Raw genomic sequence first — 21,396 nt, 5'->3', positions numbered from 1 at the left:
AATGCAGATGCAGGTTGCCCCACCCAAACCCATGCTCTTGAAGCTGTCAGCCTCATTTGGAGACTGGGAAGTCATGACCCCTACCTCATGGGCCATATGAGGACCAAGTGACAGGGGAAGCTTACATATACCCCCAGGTGACATGGACACCAACTCCAAGATGGATTCCTTTCACCGCATCTCTCAGAATGGCCAACTGCTTTTGGGGTGTGCTTTGACTACAGTGCAGGAGGGCAGAGCGGGCATGGCTGCTCCACTCTGGCTGTCCTAAGGAAAGCGGACCTGCCATTCCGGGTCTGGACACCTCATTAGTTGAGGAGCTGTCGCCACCTACTGGTCGTACCCACCTCACTTGGGCCAGCTTCTGGTTGCTGTGGTGTAGGCAGATATCTGTCGGATGTTTCTTGCCCTCCTTAGTACTCACTCCCTCCTCCTCTGCCATTTTCTAAATATAAAATATGTGCCTTATTTGTAAAAATACATTTTCGGGGGATGAAAAAACTGATGAGGAAATGAATTTGATACTTTCCCAAGAGCATCACTGTTTGGCATTTGTACAGCAGCATATTGGCGGCAAGTCTGTTGAGTTCGTCATTGTTTTAAATGACCATCCTGGGAAGCCACAGGGGACTGTCCTATAGCTGTAGTGGAGCTTGGCAGAGTATGAAACCATAACATCTCTGCACTTAAGCAGATGATTCTGGTGGGACGTCGTTTCTAAGCCTTGGTGCACCAGGTTGGTGGCCACAGAAATCCCCTGGGCACTTGTCCGTTGCCCGGTCTAAGATGGAAATTTTTAGGTTTGCCTTAGGGCCAGGCAAGTCAGGAGTTTGTGATGAAACCAACTGCACTTTGGGAAAAATTATTACCGGAACTCAGGCTCCTGCCTGTCTGGGAACTGTGGGTGCTGAGAGAGAGGCTTTGGATCTAAGAGGTGTCTTTCCGTTTTCAGGCTGACCTGGCCTGGAGTTTGCCGCCTCCGCCTTACGTAACTTGGGTTTCTCAGGGTATTGCCAGAGGGTTGGCAGAATCTTAGAGACAGCTTAGGAAACAGATTCTCCAAAAGTATCTTGGAATTATTTTAACTTTCCAGAAGTTTTTGCAGTTCAAAAGGTTGTTTCACTTTGGTTGGTGGTAGCGCACCTGTAAACTGTACACATTGCCATGTGCCAAGAGATTGTTTTAGAAAGGATTCAAGTATTAGTGCTTCTAGATAGAATTAGGTCTTAAATATTTAGGTAAACATGAAAATTAGCATAATCTCTAAATTCTGATTTTTAAATATTAGAGGATTAGGTTTTGAATTCATCTGTTTGATGTAGAAATATGCAGATATGGAGCCAGAGCAGTCTGCTGGGGCAAGCCAGCTGCGGTCTGGGTTTGTTTTATCAGCCCAGTTGTGAAAGTTTTCCAAGGGAATGGTAATTCACCTCTGGAAAGCAGTCAACAGAAGTGCCTGGGATAGCCAGAGAGCTGGGCCGGGAGTGAACTTTGTAAAGGGAAAAACATGAAAAGCAAGGACTCAAAATCCATCTGTAAATATGGGATTTCCCAGTCCTCTGGGATAGTAGAGTCGAATAATGACTTCCATGTGTTGCCTAATGGAAATTAAAGGTAGAATTCTCATCAGGCAGCATTTTTCAGTACACATAGTGTGTCTGTCTGAAATACAATTCTCTGTTATTACTCAACAGCTTAAAAATCTTTCAGTGAGTCCCCTCCATTCAGAACGGCACGAGAGGCCCTTGTCATCAGGCCTGTCTGTTTCCTGCCCCACTCTGAACGACTGGAGCCATTCAGAACTTCATGCAGCACCTTGGCAGTGTGATAGACAGACCTTTTTAGACTTTCCAGAAGCTTCTTATGTTAGTTGCATGAATAGGTCCAAGAACCATTGAACATTATCAGTGAGAAAGTCTGTGGGTCATTCAACTGAAGTTACAGTTTTGAAGAAATCAAAGCCCAGAGAAGTAGAGTTTCCTATACAGAGTTTTCCAGGCCTCTAAATAAAGTATGTAATGTTGCTGGTCGCGTAGTTGGGCTTATAATAGCTTCTATTGAGTTCTCATGTTTGTGTCAGGGATTAGAGAGAGTCCTTGCATACACATTTTACTCAGTTTTTACAACATTCATTTTACACATAGGAGAGCTGGGGGTCAGGGAAGTTAAGCTTTGTCCAGGATCTCAAACCAGTTTTATTTCTCCTTCCCTGAGCTGGTCCTGGTTTTCTTTAATTGACTTAATACATTTAAAAAAAAGTTACTTTGAGTAGGTTACTTGACCAGTGAAGTGACTGTGACAAGATTATCTTTGTGTTTATTTCTAGAAACGTTGTTTCATGTCAGTAATAATATTTGCTTGCAAAGTACTTGTACCTCTAGACATTTCTACCCCATCTTTACTCTCAGGCTCCTGGATTCCTTGTTGTTCAGTGAGGAAATGTACCTGGCCGCTCAACCCCACTTTCTGCACTATACCTTATGGCAGTGAAATCCAAATGGCTCAGGGACACCCTCTGTCGTTAGCCCATGCGTTTGTTACTTCATTTAAGTAATGCTTTCTGAACAAGTCCAAGGGGTCAAAGGAATAGAACATAAACCAGACATGTTCTTTGCAGTGAGGAGAGGATAAGATTTATATCCATGTTGCTGTAATACAAGGTGGTGGTTGACGAATACTAGGAAAAGAGAACAAAGAACATCCCATAGAATTTGGGAAGGCATCAGGGCAGATGCGGCATTTATTTGGATCTGCTGGATGCGTGAGTTTGGCTTTGTGGAGATCCGGGGCTGCAGTGGGAAAAGCCTCAGCATGCCTTCGGAGGGAGCAGTGCTATAAGCACGCTGGTGGAGGAAGGCGGGGTGTGAGGATGTGGGGAGCAACAGCGTTTGTTTCAGCTTGATCGGAAGATAGGATTTGTGAGATGCAAGAGTTGCCTTATACCAGAGTTGTATTTTCCAGCGTTGGTAGCAGTGAGCAGGATGGCTGGCAGAGGGAAGAGAGCTGTGAAGAAGGTCATAGTGATGGTTATTGCCATGTGCTAGTCACAGCTCCAGGGCGGGGTGTCACTGAGAAGCAGCTGGAACCCAGATCCCACATGATTCTCCCGCCACCACCACTGCCCTGAGTACAGAGACTCAAGGAGGGGTTGCTCCGGCCTGTTCACCCCCTTGTTACTAAGTGACCATTTTCCAGACCCCAATGTGGCCTGTGCATGAGGAGCTGCAGGGACGGTGCCACCTGTTCTGAGGACAGGCTTAAGGTCTCCATGCTTAACTCAGACTGAGAGGCTCCTGTGCACCCCCTTTTCCAGCTCCAGTTGTGAAGAAGGACAAACCAGTGAAAAAGAAGGAAGGTGTTTGCCCGTGTGTTGACAGCATATACATATACTTCACCACACTGTCCCACGGAAAAACATCCTCCTGGGCTGAAATCCCAAATGCACTACACACACCTCTGTGCAGCCACAAGTGTCTAAAAAGTCAGCCGCAGCCCTCCCCTCCTCCACCGGCTCCCAGTGCCCGTGTCTCTCTAATAGGAGACAGGCTTGGGTGCCCCTCACCCCACTGGTCCTATGTGAGAAGAAAGACTTCCAAGCAACTAAATCTAAAGAGAAGTCAGAAAAAAGTCCCAAGCTAGGGCCTGTTTCCTAGATTCAGAACTAAAGTCATTTCATTCTGCGCACTGGAAGCTCAACCTCCCTCCTGGCAACAAGGCCCACGTCATGTTTGCACCTCAACACTGATGTCCAGGAAAGGCTAAGTGGGCATCTTATGCCGTCTCTAGTTGAGGAAGAAGTGGGAGTGCAGGACAGAGGATGAGGGGACGGAAAGCAGAGGGCAGGCAAAGCCTGAGGCCATGGAGGGCCAGTCAGTCAGGTAAAGGAGAGCGAGTCAGTCAGGTAAAGGAGAGCGTGTCACCCGGGCTTGAGCGCTGGCTGCACCTGCCCTCTCAGTGTCACCTCTTCCATGTCGATCAGACATCTCAGACTCGACACGTCCCAGATCCACTTGCTCTTTCAGCCTCCCGTCATGGCAACTTGAGCCTTATGGTTGCTCAGGCCGGAAACCTCCGAGTCATCCTTGATTCCTCTGTGCTTTTCACGCCTCGGGTCCAGTCCTTCAGGAAGTCCCAGAGACTTTACCTTTAAAATACATCTTGAATCAGGCGCTCCGCTTACCTGTGCTGCTGCTGCGTGAGTCTAAAGCATCTCTCACCTGGATGACCTTTGCAGCTGCCGCCCTGACTCCTTGCCTGCCTGCCTGCCTGCCTGCCTGCAGCCGGTTCTAAACCTAGGAGCTGGAGTAATCTTTGAACTCATGAGTCAGATACTGTCATTACTCTGCTCAGAACCTGGAAATGACCCCGTGGCCCTCAGGGTGAAGACAAGAATGCCAGCACTGGTGCTCAAGTTCCCGTGCTCTATATCCTCATCATCCCTCCCTCCCCTGCAGCCACCCTCGCTGCTTTGCCATTCCTCATCCCCCCCAGGCACCCTCTTACCCTGTGGCCTTTGCATGCGCTCTTCGCTCTTCCCGCTGCTGATCGCAGGCTGGCTCTTCTGTCACATTCCCTCCAGCTCCTCCCCAACTGTAATAACGAGGTCAAGGTCAGAGGCAGTTGTCTGTCTGGGTTTGGCGTCATGGAGATTATCTATGGGGAAGGGCAGAAATACAGAGCCTTTTATGGAAGTTTGTAGCCTTCTTGGTCTATGATTAACTAGAAGGAAACTGCAGTTGAGTTTTCAGACACCTGTGGCTGCGCAGAGGTGTATGTAGTGCATTTAGAATTTCGCCGAGGAGCACGTTTTTCCGTGGGACAGTGTGTTGAAATCAGCCTGGCTGTGATGGGTTCCCTGAGTCACCCTCTGCAAGGTTTGTAATTCTCAATTCAGTTCAGGTTGCAGGCATTCTTGTTGTTAAAAGATCAATGCAAATAGTGTCTGAGGAATGTTTGGTGTAATTTATTGTATATGCCTTATTGTTTGATAATTTTGAGCCTTAATCATGCAGTGATATTTAAGATATTTAAATAAATGTTGCAGCTACATTATTTTTCAGTTGGCTTAGCCTTTGGATTTTCATTCTGTTTATTTTCACATTAACTTTGTAAAGATGTTGCTGTGGTTTGGTGGACAGAACATAACACAGGGAGGTGCTGGGGCCAGGGTCATACTTTCCAGCAGGGCGACTAGGAGGTCAGGCCTCTCTGAGAAGGTGACGTTTGAGGAAAGACCTGGAACGATAGAAGCAGGATGAAGCCCACAAGGTGCTTAAGGAAGGAGACAGTGACCAGTGTCACAGGCCAGCGAGTACCGTGCTGAGAACTAGAAGCCTTTTCCACTGGCACAGGGCCAGCATTGATATGTTTGTAGCATAGATTGATTTGCTGAGGCTGAAGGATTAGCAGTAAAGGACCTGGGTCTGGTGCCTGTTGACCAACAAGTGAAACAACAAGCACTGAAACTTAGAGAAATCACAGTTAGATTTATTCAGAGCCAAGTTCGAGGACTTACTTAAGCCTGAGAACACAGACTCAGTGTAGACTGAGAATGGGTCCCAAAGTAAGTTATGTGAGGTGCAATATATATATATATTTCATTCCCTTTCCTTTTCTGTTTTGTTTTGTTTGAGACAGAGTCTCTCTCTGTTGCCCAGGCTGAGTGCAATGGTGCGATCTCGGCTCACTGCAACCTCTTGCCTCCCGGGTTCAAGCGATTCTCCTGCCTCAGCCTCCCAAATAGCTGGGACTACGCCACCACGCCTGGCTAATTTTTGTATTTTTAGTAGAGACAGGGTTTCACCATATTGGCCAGGCTGGTCTCAAACCCCTGGCCTCAAGTGATCTAGCCACCTTAGCTTCCCAAAGTGCTGGGGATACAGAATGAGCCACTGTGCCCAACCTCTTTTTTTTTTTTTTTTCTTTTCTTTTAGAGATATGAGGTCTTTCTCTTGCTCTGTCACCCAGGCTGGAGTGCAGTGGTGCAATCATAGCCCACTGCAGCCTCTCAACTCTTGGGCTCAAGTGATTCTCCCACCTCAGTCTCCTGAGTAGCTGAGACTACAGGCATGTACCACTGTGCCCAGGGCATTTCCAATGTTTTTTAAACGTATGGGGTCTTGCTGTGTTGCCCAGGCTGGTCTTGAGCTCCTGGCCTCAGTGATCCTCCCACATCATCCTCCCAAAGTGTTGGGATTATAGGCGTGAGCCACCTTGCCCGGCCTTGTATTTTGTAACAGGGGAATACATGTGGCACAGAGGTGGGAGAAGCAGGCAGTGAAGCAGCAGTTTCAGTCCTGTGATTGTGATTGATGCTCAGAGACGCTGTGCATAAGATAAGGTAAATATGCAGCTGAGTGGGTAGGAGAAAGGTTAGGCATCTTAGAGTCTGGTGGAGGGTGACTGATTCCATCCCGTCTTTGTTCTGTATCTGATAAACAGATTTATGACCAATAACCATCAGTGAAATATTTAACAAACTCCAGTAGGACAGGCAAGAGGTCAGCTTTAGTTTATAGGCCCCGCTTTCCTGACGCATGTGTCCAACTGCAGCCATTGTGGGCCAGTGTTCAAATTTTCATTTGAACTTTCTTTTTTCTGACATACTCAAGTGCTTGTTCTGAAGTTGATATGGAGACAGGGTGGCAGGAAGCATCCTTTGTGACTGGAACTCAAGTTGTGGCAGTGGCAGTGATAGAAGTCAGGCCACAGGGCTCCCTGGCCTTAGTCATGGGCAAGACGAGGCCAAGCCACCATTCTCTTCCCTCCCCCACCCCAGTTACATTCCATGCGCTTAAGAAGATTTATCAGTGATACCCCAGAGTGGACTCAGGAGGATGGCATGTGTTAGCATACTGAGCACAGCCTTAGCAAAAACTGCAAATGAGTGTTTCTCATCTTTCTCTTTCAGACGGCCCACCTGAGGATATCGACCCTAAGGACTCATATCTCATTACAAGAAGCATCATGGCCGAGCCAGACTACATAGAAGATGACAATCCTGAACTTATTAGGCCTCAGAAACTGATCAATCCTGTCAAAACCTCCCGGAACCATCAAGATCTTCACAGAGAACTTCTTATGAATCAAAAAAGGTAAAATGGTTTCTTGAGCATAGTATTTTTTTTTTTAAGAGGACTTTTAAGATCATGATATCTAGTTTTAATTGTATTTACAAAGGCTTCAAAGAGTCTTTGATTTCTTGCCCTTGTTAAGGCTTTCTTATTCCTTCTCACATCCTAGAACCGGGTTACCCCTCCGTGAGGCAGATGCCCTGCAGGTGGCCATCACTGTGGTGGCCAGCAGTGCTTCCAGACTCCTGCAGTTGCGGGTTCCCTTCTGAAATGGATGTGTATTTCCAAATTCGGATGGAAGAGGCTGGATTAAGGATAGCAGAGAATGTCCTAAGTAGAAGAGAAATATGTTCTTAAATTTAAAATCTCTGAATTTTCTCCTTACACTGGGGAAGGTGTAGGAATCATGTAATTACCGCCTACTCCGGCATTTGTCAGTAGCGGGGAGAAGTCTCTAGAACCATATTAGACTTAATAGATAGGACACTCATGTTTTTGTTTGTTTTTGAGTAGCATTTTAAATGATTATTATCATAGTCTTTATTATTAATTATTTTGGAGGACAGGAAAACATTTACCTTCTATCTACTTTGCAAACTCCATCTGTGCCATAAATCATTTTGGATGTTGGGTTGCTATACTCTGCTTTTTAAGTAATTTGGGCGGGACAGGAGACTAGGGGAACTGAGGATGAAAGGCTACTTTTTCAATTTAAGAACTAGGAAGTTTCATTTAGGATTATTTTCAGATCTCGTAGGACTATAGATGGCTCATTTGCCCACTCTTTGCTAAGCCCTGGTGAAAGGTCTCCCACTGAACTGAAAGATACGCAGATCAAGTTTAGCATTAGGGTAATTTTTTACAGGGAGGCCTAGTTAAACAAATGTTTTAAAGAGGATCAAGGGGCATTTTGATGGCAATTCTCTTTCCTGAGTACACTCCAGCTAGAACTAATGACTCCTATCCATCCCAGGAATTATTTGTAAATACATTTCTCCCTCTAGAGTGTGGGAATGTGGCTTACTCCTGTTTTATCCCCAGCATATTACTAGGAAGCTGTTGGATTAATGTGTATTAAATTGAATACAAATAAGTTTTTAGCTTCCATCTGCCTTTGTCACACAATAGAAGAAAGAATATATGAATTTGGTATTATTATGGCCAAAGCAAAATGAGACTATCAAGTTCCTAAAATAGACCACAGAACTTAGAAGCCATCCTATCCTGCCTGGGAAATCATGTCTTCATTTTGGTGGAAAGATTGTCAGTTTAGTAGGCTCCGAAACAGAATAGCAGTTGTCACTCATAGATTTTCAGATTATCTTCACCTCTTTGGCCTCTGTTCCCTTATCTATAAAGTGTAAGGTAGGAGACTTAGCTGTTCTCTAAGAAACATTTTAGCTCCAACTTTTTCTTCTAGGAAAACCTGTGAAAGGGCTCCAAGTCAGAATAAAGGTCAGAGTAAAACCACCATTTTCAGAATAAGTGTTCTCTAAATTATAGGCTATGAATTATTCTGCAAAAATGTATTTAGTAGTTTGGGTCATATTGCTGTAAAACCTACAGATTTGTGCAGTTGAGTCTGTTTCCACATTTTTTAGAGAAAGGGCTTCCATTCTATCTTTGTCTGGCCTGTTCTTTCTTCTCCTTGTTTGCCCAGCTCAACTAATCTGAGGCAGTGCTGGGTTTCCCTACAGTACTATGGTGTAGAGAGGACGTGGGCTTTGAGGTCAGAGAGAAATGATATGAATCTTGGTTTTACCAGGACTTAACTTTACCTACCTTATGATCTTGGCCAAGGTATCCCCTCTTGAGATCTGTTTTTTCATCTATAAAGAGGGAGATAATAGTATCTTTCTTATCAAAATTAAAGTAGGCTGGGCACCGTGGCTCACGCCTGTAATCCCACCACTTTGGGAAGCCAAGGCGGGTGGATCCCCTGAGGTCAGGAGTTTGAGACCAGCCTGGCCAACCTGGCGAAACCTTGTCTCTACTAAAAATAGAAAAATTAGCCGGGCGTGGTGGCATACGCCTGTAATCCCAACTACCCTGGAGGCTGAGGCAGGAGAATTGCTTGAACATGGGAGGTGGAGGTTGCAGTTAGCTGAGATTGTGCAAGAGAGCAAGACTCTGTCTCCAAAAAAAAACTTAAAGTAAATAATAGCTTGTATGAAAATGCTTAACATAATAAGTGATCACTTAGTCACATCTATCTTCCACTTCCTATATGGCAACATCTGGAATTTCCTATTGCTTTTTCTCCCTTTTCTTTGAAGGATTTTGGTCGGGTTGGAAATACATTTAAAAAAAAAGAAAAAGAAAAGGCAGATTTCAAAATCAAGTGAATATATCTCATCTCTTAAGAGTTTTCAAGGTCATACCAAACTTGTTAGAAATACACTGGTTTTAGAGTGAGAATTTCTCAGTTTCTTTCCTTTTATTCGTCTTTTATTTTATATAGTTTTTAGAGACTGGGGTTTTTATTTCTAAATTTTAGTGTCAAACTATAGGATACATCACATCAATACTATGTATGTTTGATTAATGAATAACCAGTCTTGATTACTGCATGGTATTGTAATAAAAATCCGTTTGCTTTTCTGCAGTTTATAACAAGTCTTCTTACATTTTGTCTCATCTGGTGCTCTTTCTAATAGCCCAGTGTATGTTATCTTCAGGTTACCCTCACTCACGTGAGTAATCTCAGGGTGACTGGTTTAAGGAATCACCTCAAGATTACCTAATAGTTTTTTGAAATAGTGTTTAGAAATAAAAACAAGTTTATGTGGAGACTTACACCTTTGCTACGCATAGCTACAAATTAAGCTCAGAGCTCTATAGCAGTTCAGACAGTTTTTCCGGTTACATTTCAGAGATTATGTGTTAAAGGCCAAGTCACTGCTTAAGAGAACAAGCACCCACAGGTCTTCTAACTGCGAAACCTATGCTCTTTCTAGTGTATAATCCTATTCCTCTATTTACCATCTTTGGAACCCAGCTTAGTTTCAGGTTAAAAGTCTTTGAAGCCTCTAGGTCTGATGGTTAAAACCCTGTGTCAGGTTCTCACTTTCCATAGGTGTTTTCAGTAGTATAAAAAGGCAGATTTCAAAATGCTTTTTTTTTTCTTTGGTTAAAAGATTACTATTGAAGAGATCTTTAAAAAAACAATTAAGAAAGGCCGGGCGCGGTGGCTCACACCTGTAATCCCAGCACTTTGGGAGGCCGAGGTGGGTGGATCACGAGGTCAGGAGATCAAGACCATCCTGGCTAACATGGTGAAACCCCTTCTCTACTAAAAATATAAAAAATCAGCCAGGCGTGGTGGCGGACACCTGTAGTTCCAGCTACTCAGGAGGCTGAGGCAGGAGAATGACGTGAACCTGGGAGGTGGAGCTTGCAGTGAGCCGAAATGGCACCACTGCACTCCAGCCTGGGTGACGGAGCGAGACTCCGTCTCAAAAAAAAAAAAAAAAAAGCATATTTCTGATATTATTTAGAGAGAGAGATTCTGTGCTCTACAAAGATTACTTTTTGGAATAAATAGGTCAGTTACTTAAACATATCCCTAAAATTGGTTCTTTGGCTTGTATATTTCGAAGTCAGTGGCCTCTCGTTCCTGGTTTTTAGCTGACATTCTTTTGGCATGCTTTACTAGATGAATAGTTCCTCAATAAATACTTGCTGCTGTACAACATGGAAAAAGATAGGGGGCAGTTCTAGAGATAAAGGATACAAGTGTTTGTGTTCCAATCCTTGCAGGCAAAAATGACTAAACCAGAAACGTAAAAGAGGCAGGCCAAACCAGAAGATTACAAGATTAAAGAACAAGGGCTGAAATTCAGGCCCAGCACGGTGGCTCACACCTGTAATTCCAGCACTCTGGGAGGCCCAGGCAGGCGGATCACCTGAGGTCAGGAGTTTGAGAGCAGCCTGGTCAACATGGAGAAACCCCATCTTTACTAAAAATACAAAAAAATTAGCTGGGCGTGGTGGCATGCGCCTGTAATCCCAGCTACTTGGGAGGCTGAGGCAGGAGAATTGCTTGAACCCAGGAAGCAGAGGTTGCAGTGAGCCAAGGTCACGTCACTGCACTCCAGCATGGGCAATAGAGGGAGACTCTGTCCCCCGCAAAAAAAAGAACAAGGGCTGAAATTCAAATCAACTTTTCGCGGTACCCTAAGAAAAATAATTAGGCCAGGAGATGTTTGGCTACGTGGGTAGGCATTGTTCTGTGATGGTCTGAGCCCCAGACCTTTCCTCTGGCTGAATGCTCTCCCAGGTAATGAAATGACTTCACTTATTAATACATAGGTACACAGAGTTCAGGTAGATGTGGAATGAATGTGGACTTGCCCCGTCTGCCCTTGAATGTATTTAGTGGTTTATGTGAAATGTACCTTTCAAAGTTGTCTATGTTTCATACTCTAGTGGTGGGAATATAAATCATTGCAGCCTTTTTGTAGGGCACTTTGGCAGTACTCATCAAAATATGCAATGTGCGGATGCTTAGCCAGCAACTCAGCTTCTATGAATCTAGCCAACAGAAATGCTTGTAGAAGCGTGCAGCTATAAATGTCCACAGAGGCTCAGAGCCTCATTGTTTTTAACAGTGAACAATTGGAAACCAAATAGATGTCTGTCAATAGGGATGTGGCAGAATTGTGGCATGTTTATATGGGTATAGAAAGTATGGAGGAACATAGATCAAACTGTTGGTAAGAGTTATCTCTGGATGCAGGAATAGGTAGGGGTTGATGGGTACAGGGTCTCTACTTTGCATAATTTTGGGGCCACTGTTCACATAGAAAATTTGCAATGGAGTGGTGCTCCTCGATTTGTTTAATGGAGAGGGTTTGGATGTGCTTTTGCGTTTTATTTAACATATGGGTATATTACTTTTCTTTTTCTGCAAAGAGCACTTATTAATTTTATAGTTTTTTTAATTGGCTTTGCCCGCTTCAGTAGTCACAGGTAGCTACCTGACCTAGAAGCTGACTTGGGAATTACTGTTACTCTTGGGTGATGCTGTCATAAAGGGGTTGAAAGTACTTGTTAGCTGTATATGTCAGAATTGATTAAAGAGAACCAACGATACTTATGCAAGGGATGGTATGGTAGTTAATTATGAAATTTGGAGAAACTCATTTCTGTCTGTCAACACTATCTCTGCTCCATTTAGACTTAGAGACTTATATGGGCAATGCTTGACTTTTTCCATTCAGCACAGAAAGTTAAGTAATCCACTGTGATAAAATATTAACTAAATTTATATGACTTCTTGACTGCTGTAAGTAGAGAATATTTATCATATAAGCACCATTTTCCTGAATTTTGTTACTACATATTTTATCTTACTGTCACTATTGTGTAAAATCTTTGAAAGGAAAATGAATACTGTGTAATAGTTAAACCCATTCATAGGTTGCAGTAGAGTGTCAGCCAAATGTGTCATACATCAAATCTTCAGCAGCTTTTGCATAATCCAGGAGAATTTAATAATAGTTGAAGTTAATTTTGCCAGTGAAATGTAGGGAAAGAAAAATGTTTGAAATTTAAATTATTCAGATAGCTAAATTCTTAATCCTAAAATTTAAATCCCTTAATTCTGTCACATGTAGTGTTATATCAAGACTTTTTAATAGTCATGAAACTGAGTAAATCTTTATTCAGATTACTTAAAAACAGCTTTTCCTGTGGTTAATAACATCTTTATTTTGAACAGAGTACTCTTAAGCAACTTATATTGTGCTGATTAAAGATTTAATCTGTCCATATTTTCTACCCTGTTGTTCAGTCTTGATAACTATGAGATAAACCATAATTAAATCACAAAAGTCACCTGCCTCTTTTGTTTCCCTGGAAATTTGGCCAAATTTTTTTTAACGGAAAGTTCTGCTAATGAAAATTGGGAAATTGGAGACATATTATTTTGACTGTGTGTCCTCTGTCATTAAAGATGGAATATACTAGCTGGGTGTGGTCGCTTATGCCTGTAATCCCACCACTTTGGGAGGCCAAGGCAAGTAGATGGCTTGAGCTCAGGAGTTCGAGACCAGCCTGGCCAACATGGTGAAACCCCATCTCTACAAAAAATACAAAAAATTATCCGGGCGTGGTTGTGGGCACCTGTAATCCCAGCTCCTCGGGAGGCTGAGGGAGGAGAATCGCTTGAACCTGGGAAGAGGAGGTTGCAGTGAGCCAAGATTGTGCCATTGCACTCCAGCCTGGGCAACAAGAGCAAAACTGTATCTCAAAAACAAAAACAAAACAAAGAAAAAAGAGCTGGGCGTGGTGGCATGTGCCTGTGGTCCCAGCTACTCAGGAGGCTGAGGTGGGAGGATCGCTGGAGCCCAGAAGGGAGAGGTTTCAGTGAGCTGAGATCATGCCGCTGCACTCCAGCCAGGGCAACAGAGAGACCCTGTCTCGGAAAAAAAAAAAAAAAAAAAGATGAAATATACCGATTTTTACTCTAAACAACAACTTTGAATTAAGTTTTTGTGATTTTTAAAAACATCTAGATAGGAGAGATGCCAGAATTTTTAGAAATTCTAGATGAATGAGGAAGTATGCAATTGAGGATTGGTTTACAGATGTGATTGTGTGGACTTGAAAGGGATCAAGGTGAGTGTGCTGTTGAATTTCTCTGGCCAGAGCACATGTATTGGAAATTGTTATTTAACAGTTGCTCAGATGACTCCTAGTTGGTTAGTCAAGGTAGTTGATAGGAGTTGTTTAGAGAACAACCCTGTCCCTTGTCTACAGATTAGCAGTCACCAGCAGCCAGACCAGGAGGTGTGTGGGAGGTGCTCAGGCCCATCCCAGAGTTCAGGACAGAGTCAGCAGTGCTTGTTGCCTGCAGTTCAGAAAAGGATGAATTACTGTTCCGCCACGTGCCTGCGTGCGTAGCATGAGTGTGTGTGCGCTGTTACCTACACCCTTTGCTGCCTGAAATTATAGTGCTTTTCCTGTTTGGTGGTTTGTCCTATTTTTATTTTAAATTTTCTTGGTAAATTTTAACATCAAGTTGAGATTACTTATGAGTTGGTGGAGACTGGCTAAGATAAGTGACTAAGAAAGATAATAAGAAGAAAGGTGGGCTGGATAATCCAGCATTCTGGAAAGCCATAGGAGAAATCCTAAGGAAATAGAAAAGGCAAATCTTAAGCTAACAGTTAAACAGAGATCGCACCGGAGAAAATGCTAAGACATGTCTTTCCCTTGACTTCTCTCAAATATTTCAGATGGAGGGTGGCTAGTTCATGGCCTGTTTGGCTTGTTTCTCCCCATTTGGAGAGATGGCAGCCTAATTTATCTCTCAGAAATGTAGGACTTCCCTGAAGGCCGACTTGCTTTCATTGTGAATAATCAACTACACATCTGAAAGGGTTTCGGTGGAGGAGTATTGGACTGAGAATTAGGGGATTAAGGTTCTGCATGGCCATATCCTTCAGTAATGATATAACCTCGGATGTGCCTTTAGATGTACGAGAACCCCCTTTCAGATCTGAAAAATGAAGGGTGGGAACGTTTCCAGGGCATTTTACTGTCTAAGCTGGTCTTGAGGCTGCATTTAGTGCATAAGATCAGGGGCTAGAGGCCAGGTGTGGTGGCTCACGCCTGTAATCCCAGCACTTTGGGATACCGAGGCAAGTGGATCCCGAGGTCAGGAGTTTCAGACCAACCTGACCAACATGGTGAAACCCCATCTCTACTAAAAATACAAAAATTAGCCGGGCGTGGTGGTGCACGCCTGTAATCCCAGCTACTCCAGAGGCTGAGGCAGGAGAATTGCTTGAACCTAGGAGGCAGAGGTTGCATTGAGCCTAGATCACATGCCACTGCACTCCAGCCTGGGTGACAGAGCGAGACTCTGTCTCAGAAAAAAAAGAAAAAAATCAGGGGCTAGATTTTGGGAAGCCTCCCCTCCATGCAGAGCCCCCTCATTTCCTGACCATCTCCGTCTCCGTCATGGGCACCCGTCACAGTCATCGTACGTGCGTCCCCACCCTCACTGCCCTCCTTTGCGTAGCCTAGTGTCTTGCATACGGCAGGTGGCCAATACATTTTTATCGAATGAATGGATTTTATGTACTCTTTGGAGATCTCCTCTTGCCTTTCTTTCGTGCTGGTGAATTTCTTAGATCACCATGTTGCATGTTGTAGCCTAGTAGGTATCAAGCTAATTCTGTAGACCTTTTCCGTGGTTGATATTGTAAGTTAAATTTCTGTTCATAAAAAATGTAGCCATTAGATTAACGTTTTTTATTTTTGTTAATGCTCTTTTGCAGGGGTCTTGCTCCTCAGAACAAACCAGAATTGCAGAAGGTGATGGAAAAAAGAAAACGAGACCAAGTAATAAAGCAGAAGGAAGAAGAAGCACAGAAGAAGAAATCCGACTTGGAAATAGAGCTATTAAAACGGCAGCAGAAGTTGGAGCAGGTAAGGGGGATTGGCTGGAAGCTGTCTTTTTTTGTTTTTGTCTTGAAGAATGTTGGAGTGTTGGAGCGGGCAGGATTTACCAGACGTGCCAGTGTATACATTTATACTATGAAAGAAATATTGGAGACAAATGTCAGCAAATGGGGTCAAATACGTTCAAGGCAGGGACAAGAATCCTACTGAGGACCTAAAAGATCCCAGAGGCAAAAGCAAGACAGGGACATGGCACTGAATTCACACAGGGTGCTGGAGTAATTTAATGAAATTCACCTTCACGAAGACTCCAGAGCAACTGCGCGTTGACCCCAGGATTTGTTTCCTTAGCCCTGTCTTTTCAATTCTTGTCATCTCGTGGTCCTATTTGCAGTGACAGCCAAGTGGCTTCTGTTTCTGTGCACAATTACCCGGACTCTATCCGTCCATTTTTTAAAAAGTGGGGGACCAGGAGAGAATTTCTTCTGTGGGGAAGTAAAGTTGTCAGGGACTTTGAAAGAGAGAGGAGTATTTTGAAAGGCTGCTTGGTTTGTAAATAATTTTTCCTTTTCTGAATGTCATTTAGCTTGAACTTGAGAAGCAGAAATTGCAAGAAGAGCAAGAAAATGCCCCCGAGTTTGTGAAGGTGAAAGGCAATCTTAGGAGAACAGGCCAAGAAGTCGCCCAAGCCCAGGAGTCCTAGGCCGAGGCTGCACCAAGACCTCGTGTGTCACCCCACAGAGCTGTCTGTGGGTGCCTTCTCAATCTCAGGGCAAAAGCCCCTGGAGAATGTTCCAGCCAGCAGAGAATTTTGACTTGCAGTAGGATTTGGTTTGATTTTCCTACGATCTGGGTGGATGCCTTGCCTGTGACAGTTGCAGTTCCTATTCGCCAAATGAAGGGCAGTGCCCCGCATATAAGTTGGAATGATGGACCTGTGTTCAGAGACTTAACAGAACCAACAAGCAAAACAAGTGAGAACAGGAAAAAGGAAGAGGACACTGAAATCAATTCTTGAGAGTTGCACTACTTGGTTTTTCTTCCATTCCAAGTTTAGTGGGACCCAGAGCCTTTTTTCTTTTAAAAGCTAAAAAAAATGTTTAATTCCGCTTTTTGTTATCTGTTAGATAATTGAGATCACCTAGAAATGCATTTAATCTGTTCACTCACTGTTTGTAAGTTTTGAGGACCCAGAATTTTCTTGTTTAATTTATACTTTCACCCCTGTTGCAGTTAACACCAGAGAAGGAGCGTGTATGTCGAGCACAGCCACTACCCTTGTTGGCACTAAATTTAGAAATAGGGTGAGAAGGTTTAAAAGCCCATCTTGATTTTATTTTCATTCCTTTTGGTTCTCTGTGTAATAATAGCAGGCTACATAGTGACATTCCAGTTCCAAGGAGGTATATCCTGTCCGTTCATTAATTGCTTTGATTACTAGGAGGGTTTCTGTTCAGTTTTGTTTTTAAATGTCTTGCTGATTTAGTTCTTTCAGATGGAATAACCTTCTAGTCCTTTAGAGAGTGGAACTAGTCCATATAACCCAGCTTCAGTATCAAAAGTAGAAGCTGCCACATCTTTTCATTTCTCCAAGAGGAGTGTGGGGAAGGTTCCCATGACCGGCTGGGCAGTCAGGATTTCTCTAGGCATTCTAATGTGAAATAAGTGTAGACTGCTCTCAAGGAGGCTTCATCAGAAGATGTATAGCATTTGAATGTCTAATGATAATGAATATCATTAGAATCCAAGCTTTGAAAATTTCTGATTAATGCCCATATATTTCTTTATCTTTGTTTTTTCTTGTGAAGAAAGACTTTAACACTGTCTGAGTGATGATGCTGTTGATAAGGATGATGTCGATGACTACTATATTGCATCTCTCAGGAACAGCTGATGGGAAGGGAGGGGATGCTGACTTCTGTTCTAGCTAGCAGCAGGCTCCTCAGAGAGGGGGCCGAGTTACAGACAGCAGCTGCATTCTCATGCAAAATTAGTTTTAAACTGCTAGTGGTGGGCATCGTTACCTTTTGCCTGGGTGATACGGAAGAATTGTTGAGGATTTAGTATGCTCCGTAGAGACAGTTCAGCCAGTCATTTCTGCATTGGAGAGACTTCTCATACTTTCTTTGAAGACTCATAGAAAGCTAGATCCAGAGCTTTTGAATCCTTAATTAGCATAGTAGAAATTAGCTTTCTATGGGAATGCTTTAGTGTTAGCAGTTGACAATTAGGCCCATATTCAATCTGAATGGGAACAAAAGTAAATGCAATGATAATATACTGCTAGTTAGAGAAACATGTTAGTTGATTACACCTGAAATGGATTATTTATCTCATCAGCAAGTATTATTTGAATAAAATGAGAAATGCTTAAGAAAATTGTTGCTCTATAGTAATTTGGTTTTGAAGAATGGAATGGTAACTTTTTTTCCATCGTTCTTTTGAGAGAAGAAAGTGTGATGACTGATGATCTTGAAAAGCCCATTTCTGATTGCACATTGACTAGCATTCTTTCTTTGTGTCTGTGGACTAGCGATGCTGTTTGTAAAATGAAGATTCGGGACTGGCTCATATCTTTTTATCTAACTAGATGTCAGATCTTGAAATCTGTATTCTCGAAGCAATTCTGCCACTTGATCGTATTCACAAGGGCCCTGATAGGCTCCTTTAGAAGGACCAGTTCTGTTCCTAGAGCTTAACTAGAATTCATTATTCTTCACTGAAAAAAAAAAAGAAAAGTTAATTAAGAAAGCAGTTCTTTCTTAATCTCACTCAAATCTGCAGAGTTATTTGTAATTAGTAATACAAAATCTGGCCAAAAGGAGACTTGTAAATAGCGTAAAGTGGTGTCTTATGCTAAACGGTGGAATGTATAGGCAGAGAAGCTCTTTGAAGTTGTCACATGAGCTGGGCTCACAAGCCTGATTCAATCAGGCTGTCAGTCTCCTCTCACCCCTTAATACTGTGCAGGCCAAACTCCTAGGACTCTTGAACATCTGAGCAGTTTTGTGCTTTGAGCCACTTTTTGACAAAAATGGCTCCATTTTTCCACAGCGTGGTTTTCTTAAAATAGTTTAATGTTTTATAGTCTCGTAGTAGTGTTGCTTTCTAAGCTATAACAGTCGACTTTATTCTTCTACTCTGAAAAATCTTGACTTGTTTGAGTGTATATAATATATATAAAGGGAGCCTTAATGGATTGGTTTTCATAATTTAATATTTTTTGTATTTGCTCTTGTATAATTGTTTTTAACGGAAAGTATTAAAGAATTGAGGGTGGAATTCTTAGAACCAAAGTTATTCTTAATAAAAATCACCACATGCTTGGACCATGCAACCATGTTTGTCTGATCTGTTTAAGGTGGGCATCTGGAACAGAACGGGGCTGGGTTCAGTTCAAAGGTGAGAGTTGGTTCCAGGGTCTCCCTTTTGATGACTGGTCCTCATTGACAACCTCGTCCCTCAAATCACTTATGTCCTATTGCCTTGTGGCAGTCAAGCTGACAGTTTATCATATCAAACAGAGTCATCTCAGGTATTTATGGCACTGTAAATTATACATTGCAGTAGACCATATGGCCCTTTAGCAGCAGCCATCAGTCAGTCCTCAGCTCAAAGTATTCTGAATTTTAGATAGCTTGGTAGGACAGTGGGAGACATGTTTTGGGAAGGGCCATTGTTTAGTGTGTTTGACCCCAGTACATATGGCATGTCTGAAGTGTGATTATGAGGGTTTTTTTGCTTATTCAACTAATGTTATTCCTCAAAGAAGTTACTTTGGAAAGGTATACACCTGATTGCATTATACTACTGATTAAAATACTTTGGAGGTTCAAGTCTCTTTATAATTATGCCTTTATTTTTCAGCTACAAATTATTACTCAGTTTGATCACCCAACTTCTAGTGTCCTTGGAGGTTCAAGTCTCTATAATTATGCCTTTATTTTTCAACTACAAATTATTACTCAGTTTGATCACCCAACTTCTAGTGTCCTTGGACTCTTAAAATATTATATCTACTCAGGAGAGTAAAAATTTACTATCTCTAAGGTTATACCATGAACTCTAAAGCCAGTGCAGAAGATAGATTCCAAAAATCATTTGAGGAGTAGCTGCATCCTTGGAATAACTAGGCAGTTTGTCCCGGTGACTGTGTTGAGGCTGTCAATCCATTTAATTTGACCACTTCCCCAATCTCTCTCTCTCTCTCTCTCTCTCTCTCTCTCTCTCTCTCTTTCTCTCTCTCTGTGTGTGTGTGTGTGTGTGTGTGTGTGTGTGTGTGTTTTACAGTAGTGGTAATAGATTTGAAAGAAGACAGGGCAATTGAAGTGTTTAGTAAGATTTAAAATACTATAGGAAAGCTAAAAGAAGTTTTAAAATAATACTACCCGGCATACATTTCCTAGTATAATAAGAGATGAAGTATTTTACTTCCAGGGTCTTCGGATAAATAAAATCTTTATGAGCTAGCCTAATAATCAGAGTTTCTCCTTCGTTTTGTCTCATGAGAAAACATAGTCTAATTATCAGTTGGGGATCCTTTGAATATCTTCCCACTTGCTCCTAGATTTTCTAGCAAGATGATAATTACCACTCGCCGTGGCACAAAGGGCACTCACTCATTTATTGAAAGTGTGTTCATCACTACTGCAGTCCTGCTACTCCTAGAAACCCTCAAACTGTATATGTGCATGTGTGTCTAAGTGTAAATATGTATGCACACATTTGCATTGATGTTTATTTTTATATCTATATTCATAGACTATCATGAGGTCGGGCCAGGTATGGTGGCTCATGCCTGTAATCCCAGCACTTTTGGGAGGCCAAGGCGGGTGGATTGCTTGAGGTCAGGAGTTCAAGACCAACCTGACCAACATGGTAAAACCCCGTCTCTACTAAAAATACAAAAATTAGCCAGGCATGGTGGCACGTGCCTGTAATCCCAGCTACACGGCAGGCTGAGGCAGGAGAATCATTTGAACCTGGGAGGCGGAGGTTGCAGTGAGCCAAGATCGTGCCACTGCACTCCAGCTTGGGTGACGGAGCGAGACTCCGTCTCAAGAAAAGAAAAAAAAGAATATCATGAAGTCACATTGATACCTCCAATCCCAACCTAGTGGCATGTTCTTTTCCCCCTTTCTGAATTTGTCATTCCCTCCTCCGACAGTGACAACCCTGGCTTCCACTGTCTCCACTCATCTATTTTCTCAATCCCCTGACCTTCTCAGCCGCTTTCACCTCCCAGGCACTGCCTAGTGGCTTTTTGACTAAATTAGGAAGGAAGGGAGAAAGAAAACAAACAGCAATTTTTCTTGAGCATTTAAACATGTATTGCTAATTAATTAAATCGCCTCAAACAGCCTAAAGTGCAGCTATAGATTGAGTATACCTGATTGTTTGAAACCTTGTAAACTCCTTAAACAACTATATCAACTATACTTGAACATGATGGTTAGCACATTTTAAAAATAACTTACATATACCCATTTAAAAAATCAAGCTTTATGTCCATTATTACTGTTTTTGAGATAGGGTCTCTCTGTTGCGCAGGCTGGAGTGCAATGGTATGATCACAGCTCACTGCAGCCTTGACTGCCTGGGTCAAGTGCTCCTCTCGCCTCAGCCTTCTAAGTAGCTGGAACTACAGTTGCACACCACCATGCCCGCTAATTATTTTTTTGTAGAGACAAGGTCTCACTATGTTGCCCAGACTGGTCTGGAACTCCTGGCCTCAAGGGATCCTCCTACCTTGGCCTCCCAAAGTGCTGGGATTACAGGCATAAGTCACCATGCCTGGCCATTTGTCCATTAGTTTTATACTTTTAAAAACGCTTTCCTGCTACTATGACCATATTTTTATATTCTCCTAGATATTCAGTTATACTCTCCTTTCTGGGCTTGCGGTAATTTT

The 21,396-nt window shown here is 42.8% G+C and overlaps 1 protein-coding gene and 1 long non-coding RNA gene across 12 annotated transcripts in view; one reads left to right on the top strand and one right to left on the bottom strand.

Annotated features, from left to right (window-relative positions):
- FAM107B (family with sequence similarity 107 member B) overlaps positions 1–18,822 on the top strand; it is a 258,097-nt gene extending 239,275 nt beyond the window's left edge. For all 11 annotated transcript variants that reach the window (XM_002820540.4, XM_024253539.3, XM_063727254.1 and 8 more), the window contains 3 exons: positions 6,911–7,094; positions 15,362–15,512; positions 16,072–18,822. In XM_002820540.4, coding sequence (XP_002820586.1) covers positions 6,911–7,094; positions 15,362–15,512; positions 16,072–16,188 — 452 coding nt within the window. In that variant the 3' untranslated portion in view covers positions 16,189–18,822. The remainder of the gene's footprint in view (positions 1–6,910; positions 7,095–15,361; positions 15,513–16,071) is intronic.
- LOC112135171 (uncharacterized) lies at positions 2,768–4,590 on the bottom strand. Its single transcript, XR_002916458.2, has 3 exons — positions 4,504–4,590; positions 3,962–4,144; positions 2,768–3,003 (listed from the first exon to the last, which is right to left on the bottom strand). It is a non-coding gene; the product is annotated as an uncharacterized LOC112135171 (long non-coding RNA).
- Positions 18,823–21,396: the final 2,574 nt, after the last annotated feature.

This window comes from Pongo abelii, chromosome 8 (genome assembly GCF_028885655.2).
Source record: "Pongo abelii isolate AG06213 chromosome 8, NHGRI_mPonAbe1-v2.0_pri, whole genome shotgun sequence".
Lineage (NCBI taxonomy): Eukaryota > Metazoa > Chordata > Mammalia > Primates > Hominidae > Pongo > Pongo abelii.
Note: the sequence above shows the minus strand (reverse complement) of the source record. Positions and strands in the feature narration are given on the sequence as shown.